Here is a 7,561-nt window from a genome sequence, read left to right as displayed (position 1 = left end):
CCTCTCTCTCTCTCTCTCTCTCTCCATTCTCTCTCTCTCTCTCTCTCTCTCTCTCTCTCTCTCTCCTCTCTCTCTCTCTCTCTCTCTCTCTCTTCTCTCTCTCTCTCTCCACCCTCTCTCTCTCCCTCTCTCTCTCTCTCCTCTCCATCCCTCTCTCTCTCCTCTCTCTCCTCCCTCCCCTCTCTCTCTCTCTCTCTCTCTCTCATCTCTCTCTATCTCTCTCTCTCTCTCATCTCTCTCTCTATCTCTCTCATCCCTCTCTGTCTCTCTCATCCCTCTCTGTCTCTCTCTCTCTCATCCCTCTCTCTCTCTCTCTCTCTCCATCCCTCTCTCTCTCTCTCTCTCTCTCTCTCCTCTCTCTCTCTCTCTCTCTCTCTCTCTCTCATCTCTCTCATCTCTCTCTCTCTCTCCATCCCTCTCTCTCTCTCTCTCTCTCTCCATCCCTCTCTCTCTCTCTCTCTCTCTCTCATCTCTCTCTCTATCTCTCTCTCTCTCTCATCTCTCTCTCTATCTCTCTCATCCCTCTCTGTCTCTCTCATCCCTCTCTGTCTCTCTCTCTCTCATCCCTCTCTGTCTCTCTCTCTCTCATCCCTCTCTGTCTCTCTCTCTCTCATCCCTCTCTCTCTCTCTCTCTCTCTCTCTCTCTCTCCATCCCTGCCTCTCTCAGGAGTTGTTGAAGAAGTGCCATCAGTGCATGGAGACCATCGTCAAAGCCAAAGACCAGCAGGCTGCTGAAGCCAACAAGAACGCCAGCATTCTCCTCAAGGAGCTCGACCTGGAGAAGTCCAGAGAGGAGAGCAAGAAGCAGGCCCTGGCCGCCAAGAGAGAGAAACGCAAGGAGAAACGCAAGAAGAAGAAGGAGGAGCAGAAGAGAAAGCAGGAGGAGGAGGAGGAGGATGAAGAGGAGCAGAAGACTACCCAGGAGGAGGATGAGGAGGAAGACGGTGAGATGCAGAAGCAGGATGACTCCGCCGAGGGTAAATTATATCTTGGTTTCAATGTCTAATCATTTGTTCCCAAAATGCCGATAATAACATTTGTTTGTGGTGGCAAGTTTAACAACTGTCATTCCCTCTCCAGAAGTGGACCCCCCAATCGACCCCCCCAGTGCGACCACCACCACCACCATCGGTATCCCCGCCACCTTCAGCTGTGTGTTTGGCAAGAAGAGGGCCAGTGTTGCCATGACGACCAGTGCCAGCCGCAAAAGCAAGAAGAACAAGACCAAGGACTCATCCCCCAGTGAACCAATCATATGTCAGGACCCACAGGTATTAACCAATCATACTGCAGGACCCACAGGTGGTTGGTGTATTTAAAATATAGTTTCAATATAGATTTGATTTAATTTTTGTAATGTGTATGTATCTAAACAGTACCAGTCAGAAGTTAACACACCTACTCATTCAAGGGTTTTTCTTTATTTTTACTATTTTCTACATGTAGAATAATAGTGAAGACATCAAAACTATGAAATAACACAAATGGAATCATGTTTTAACCACATATTTTGAGCCAATCAGTTGTGTTGAGACAAGGTAGTGGTGGTATACAGAAGATGGCCCTATTTGGTAAAAGACCAAGTCCATATTATGGAAAGAACAGCTCAAATAAGCGAAGAGAAACAACAGTCCATCATTACTTCAGACAAGAAGATCAGTCAATACGGAACATTTCAAGAACTTTTAAAGTTTCTTCAAGTGCAGTCGCAAAAACCATCAAGCGCTATGATGAAACTGGCTCTCATGAGGACCTCCACAGGAAGCATTCATTAGAGTTAACTGCACCTCAGATTGCAGCCCAAATAAATGCTTCACAGAGTTCAAGTAACACATCTCAACATCAACTGATCAGAGGGGACTGCGTGAATTAGGCCTTCATGGTCGAATTGCTGCAAAGAAACCACTACTAAAGGACACCAATAAGAAGAAGAGACTTGCTTGGGCCAAGAAACATGAACATTGGACATTAGACCGATGGAAATATGTCCTTTGGTCTGATGAGTCCAAATGTTTGGTTCTAACCACTGTGACTTTGTGTGGTTCCCACAGTGAAGCATGGAGGGGGAGGTGTGATGGTGTTTTCCTGGTGACGCTGTTTGTGATTTATTTGGTCAGCATATGTGGGAACTCCTTCAAGCTGGTTGAGAGAATTCCAAGAGTGTGCAAAGCTGTCATCAAGGCAAAGGGTGGCTACTTTGAACAATCTCCAATATATGTTTGATTTGGTTTTTTGGTTACTACATCATTCCATATGTGTTAGTTTTTATGTCTTCGCTATTATTCTACATGTAGAAAATAGTCAAACATAAAGAAGAACCCTTGAATGAGTAGATGTGTCCAAACTTTCGACTGGTACTGTATTAAAAAAAAAAAAAAGTATTTATTATTTTACCTTTATTTAACGAGGCACATCCGTTAAGAACAAATTCTTATTTTCAATGACAGGCAGTGACAAGGCAGTTAACAGTGGGTTAACTGCCCTGTTCAGGGGCAGAACGACAGATCTTGTCAGCTCAGGGATTCGATCTTGCAACCTTTCGGTTACTAGTCCAACACTAACCACTAGGCTACCTGCCGCCGCCCCATATGATGTATTATGTGACCTGACTGCAGAATATAATGTAGCCTAGCTAAATTTAAGGACAAGAGAGTGAAGCTGTGATTTTCTGGGTGGCTGCAAATATGTACACATGTCCACTCGTCTTTTCCACTCAGTTATCCGTCAAACAATCTGTCAATCAAGGTATCTAATCAGTGATGATTCCATCTCTGTCCAGCAGGTGGTGCTGGCACAGCACAAGGCCAACACGATCCATGGGGAGCCACGGGGTGGTGGGGTGACAGGGGCGGGGGGCACCAGCGACTCAGACCCCCTGGACAGCACCGACTGTGCCAGTGAGAGTAGCAGCAGCGGGGGCAAGAGCCAGGAGCTCAACTTCCTCCCCGACCTCCCCTCTTCTTCCTCATCCTCCTCTTCCTCCTCCTCCTCTTCGTCCTCGGGCCCCACTCACAGCCTGCTGCCAGGCCCGGAGAAGAAACACTGTCTGCAGCTACACCCAGGCAACCAAGTCAGCGTCTCCATCTCCAAGCCAACACACAAGTGAGAGACCTGCAGCGCTTTAGAGGAGAGCCATTGGTTTGACTTTGACGAACTGTAGTTTCCTAAAGGAAACCATCAAATCACACGGAACAGTGCATTTCTATAACAAATACATAGATAAAACCTCAACCTTATTAAATGTCAATCTGACCTTTATCCCTTTCTCTCTCTTTCTCCCCCTCTTTCTTCCCCTCCAACCTCTCAGAGCTCCAGACATGAGTGAGTTGACCCCCAGCAGCTCTGTACCGTCTCAGTTTAAGACCATGTCTCTCCCCGTCACATCCCCCAACAGCAAGAGCCTCACCAGCCCCAAGAGGGGACAGAAGAGAGAGGAGGGTTGGAAGGAGGTGGTGAGACGGTGGGTTGATACACACACCATCCATGAAATCCATCTAGAAATGCTTCAAGGAAATCTATAGGATATTTTAGGCCAGTGGTTCCCAACCTTTTTTGGTTACTGTACCACCAACTGAATGTTTCTCTGCCCGGAGTTCCCCTGATGTACCCACTCGTGCAATTTACCAGTAGACCTATGGTCTCATGAGTCTGAAAGTACCCCCTCATGCATTTTACCAGTAGACCTATGGTCTCATGAGTCTGAAAGTACCCCCAGTGGACAGGCCAGGTACCCCCAGTGGACAGGCCAGGTACCCCTAGTGGACATGCCAGGTATCCCCAGATTCCCTGGTTAGGAACCACTGTTTTAGACAATGAGGGAAAGTAAGTTGTCAGGCCTGTGGCTCCCCATGGATCTTGTGCTTTGTCCCAGTTCTAAACCCCATATGAATCTCTCTCTCCGGGCTGCAGGTCTAAGAAGCTATCGGTGCCGGCCTCGGTGGTGTCGAGGATCATGGGTAGAGGAGGCTGCAACATCACAGCTATACAGGACGTGACGGGAGCACACATTGACGTGGACAAACAGAAAGACAAGAACGGAGAGAGAATGATCACCATCAGGTAGGACCGGAGAGAGGGAGAGCCTGACCTCTGGTGGCAGCAGACCGTTATTACACCAGTCAGCAGAATAGAACTGAACACGAGGAAAACGGAGAAAGAGTAATAATCATGTGTTGATTTATCTGAGGGATTCTAATAGTCGTGTTGATTTATCTGAGGGATTCTAATAGTCATGTGTTGATTTATCTGAGGGATTCTAATAGTCATGTGTTGATTTATCTGAGGGATTCTAATAGTCATGTGTTGATTTATCTGAGGGATTCTAATAGTCATGTGTTTTATCTGAGGGATTCTAATAGTCGTGTTGATTTATCTGAGGGATTCTAATAGTCATGTGTTGATTTATCTGAGGGATTCTAATAGTCATGTGTTTTATCTGAGGGATTCTAATAGTCATGTGTTGATTTATCTGAGGGATTCTAAGTATTTAACAGAGTAATAGATATGTGTTGATTTATAAATCCTCTGTAGTATCTCCAGGAGATCAGTGAAGATTTGAGATACTGTGATTGGTTGGAACCATGTCCGTGGAATGTGTACATTGTTGTGTGGCCCCTGACCCCTGTGTTGTGATGGTCCATTCCAGAGGTGGCACGGAGTCGACACGCCACGCGGTCCAGCTGATCACCTCTTTGATCCAGGACCCAGCCAAGGAACTAGAGGACCTCATCCCCAGGAACCACATCAGGGCCCCGGGCTCCAAGATCACCTCAGCCCCCTTCCCCACCCCCACTGGGGCTAACCTTAACCTCAGCATTGGGGCCAAGGCCCTGGGCTCCCTGGTCACGTCCTCTGGGGTCTCCTTCCAGTCCTCTTCCTCTCAGACAGGGGGTAAGATGGGTAAGGGTCTGTCTGGGGTGAGGCAGCCCTTCCCCGTGTCTCTCCCCCTGGCCTACGCCCATCCCCAGCTGGCCCTCCTGGCAGCCCAGACCATGCATCAGATCAGACACCCCATGCTGCCCATGGCCCAGTTCGGTGGGACCTTCTCCCCTGCCGCCAGCACCTGGGGCCCGTTCCCGGTGCGGCCGCTGAGTCCCGGTAGCGCCAACAGCTCCCCCAAACACAACGGTGGTAGTAGTGGTAACAACCAGGCCACATCTAACTTGTCAAGTCATAATGATCACAATAACACATCATCCACGAGCTCCTCTGTCTCCAGTCCTAGTGCATCTAACAGTCAGACAGCTATGACTACAGGGTCACCACACACCCCTAACCCCCCCCCCTGGGGCCCAGCCCAGCACCCCCACACCCTCCTCAGTCAGGAAACAGCTGTTCACCTCTGACCCCAAGCACATAGGGGTCAACTCTGTCTCCATGGTTACTACCACCACTGTCAGTAGTAGTAGTCACTCAGTGAGAGGTACAGGGTCTCCCGCCCACCAACACACGGGCTTAATGGCTACAAGCACCCCTAACCCTCTTCAACCCCAGGTCACCCCCATCTCTCAGCCCCCCAAGTCACCCCCCAGCGCCCCCACTGCTCCCCCAGGAAAGGAGAAGCCGACCCCCTCCCTCTCTCAGGAGGCCCTATCAGTCTCAGTCAACAATGTGGTTAGTTCAGGTGGTTTCACCGCCCCTGTCATGACTGGCCCCTCCAAACTTGAGCCCCGCCAGCAGCAGCAGCACCAACCCCCTCTCCTAACCTCCAATTCCTCATCAGACCCCCCTCCACCTCTCCTCCCTCATCAGTCCAGCTCCCACCTCCCCCCATCCTCCTCCACCCCCTCACACACACACCCCAACAGCACCGTACCTCACTTCTCGGCTCCCGCTCCCCGTGTCTCACACCGCATGCAGCCCCCGACAGGGCCCTACTACCAACACCTCGACCAGCAACAACAAACGTTCCTACCCCATAACACACAGCAAAAAACGTTCCTACCCCATAACACACAGCAACAACAACATGAGCACCCCAAACAGAAGCAGCCCCAGGCATCCCAGCCCCCCTCCATGCCCCCTCAGCCCCAGTCCTCCATGGGTCTGATGAACGGCTCTCCGATACAGCAGCAGGTCCATGGTGGGGCCAAGCCCCAGCAGATGCCCCCTAACTTCGGCCCTGCAGCTCTCTTCAACCATTTCAGCAGCATGTTCGACAACAACAACCAGGTGGGTGACACCACACATTATTTTCTACTATTTCTGTTCTCCACAGAATCGTTTTTATTTCAATAGAGCAGGTCTCTCCAACCCTGTTCCTGGATAGCTACCCTCCTGTAGGTTCACTCCAACCCTGTTCCTGGACAAGCTACCCTCCTGTAGGTTCACTCCAACCCTGTTCCTGGACAAGCTACCCTCCTGTAGGTTTTCATTCCAACCCTGTTCCTGGACAGCTACACTCCTGTAGGTTTACACTCCAACCCTGTTCCTGGAGAGCTACCCTCCTGTAGGTTTTCACTCCAACCCTGTTTCTGGACAAGCTACCCTCCTGTAGGTTTTCATTCCAACCCTGTTCCTGGACAGCTACCCTCCTGTAGGTTTACACTCCAACACTGTTCCTGGACAGCCACCCTCCTGTAGGTTTTCACTCCAACCCTGTTCCTGGACAAACTACCCTCCTGTAGGTTTTCACTCCAACCCTGTTCCTGGACAAACTACCCTCCTGTAGGTTTTCACTCCAACCCTGTTCCTGGAGAGCTACCCTCCTGTAGGTTTACACTCCAACCCTGTTCCTGGACAGCCACCCTCCTGTAGGTTTTCACTCCAACCCTGTTCCTGGACAAACGACCCTCCTGTAGGTTTACACTCCAATCCTGTTCCTGGACAGCTACCCTCCTGTATGTTTACACTCCAATCCTGTTCCTGGACAGCTCCCCTCCTGTAGGTTTTCACTCCAACCCTAATCTAGCACACGTGATTCTAATAATTTGCTGTTTGGAAAGCTGAATCAGGTTAGTTACAGCTGGGGTTGGAGTTAAAACCTACAGGGGGGTAGCTGTCGAGGAACAGGGTTGGAGTGAACCTACAGGAGGGTAGCTTGTCCAGGAACAGGGTTGGAGTGAACCTACAGGAGGGTAGCTTGTCCAGGAACAGGGTTGGAGTGAACCTACAGGAGGGTAGCTTGTCCAGGAACAGGGTTGGAGTGAACCTACAGGAGGGTAGCTCTCCAGGAACAGGGTTGGAGTGAACCTACAGGAGGGTAGCTCTCCAGGAACAGGGTTGGAGTGAACCTACAGGAGGGTAGCTCTCCAGGAACAGGGTTGGAGTGAACCTACAGGAGGGTAGCTCTCCAGGAACAGGGTTGGAGTGAACCTACAGGAGGGTAGCTCTCCAGGAGCAGGGTTGGAGTGAACCTACAGGAGGGTAGCTCTCCAGGAACAGGGTTGGAGTGAACCTACAGGAGGGTAGCTCTCCAGGAATAGGGTTGGAGTGAACCTACAGGAGGGTAGCTCCAGGAACAGGGTTGGAGTGAACCTACAGGAGGGTAGCTCTCCAGGAACAGGGTTGGAGTTAAAACCTACAGGAGGGTAGCTCTCCAGGAACAGGGTTGGAGTGAACC

At 50.3% G+C, this 7,561-nt stretch overlaps 1 protein-coding gene across 1 annotated transcript in view; it reads left to right on the top strand.

The window, feature by feature from the left end:
- Positions 1 to 7,561, top strand: part of LOC109910199 (ankyrin repeat and KH domain-containing protein 1-like) — a 74,471-nt gene that overhangs the window by 60,193 nt on the left and 6,717 nt on the right. Inside the window, 7 exon segments of the mRNA XM_031798113.1 lie at positions 668 to 977; positions 1,081 to 1,271; positions 2,783 to 3,102; positions 3,308 to 3,460; positions 3,910 to 4,059; positions 4,646 to 5,342; positions 5,344 to 6,171. Coding sequence (XP_031653973.1) covers positions 668 to 977; positions 1,081 to 1,271; positions 2,783 to 3,102; positions 3,308 to 3,460; positions 3,910 to 4,059; positions 4,646 to 5,342; positions 5,344 to 6,171 — 2,649 coding nt within the window.

Source organism: Oncorhynchus kisutch, linkage group LG19, assembly GCF_002021735.2.
Source record: "Oncorhynchus kisutch isolate 150728-3 linkage group LG19, Okis_V2, whole genome shotgun sequence".
Taxonomy (NCBI): domain Eukaryota; kingdom Metazoa; phylum Chordata; class Actinopteri; order Salmoniformes; family Salmonidae; genus Oncorhynchus; species Oncorhynchus kisutch.
Note: the sequence above shows the minus strand (reverse complement) of the source record. Positions and strands in the feature narration are given on the sequence as shown.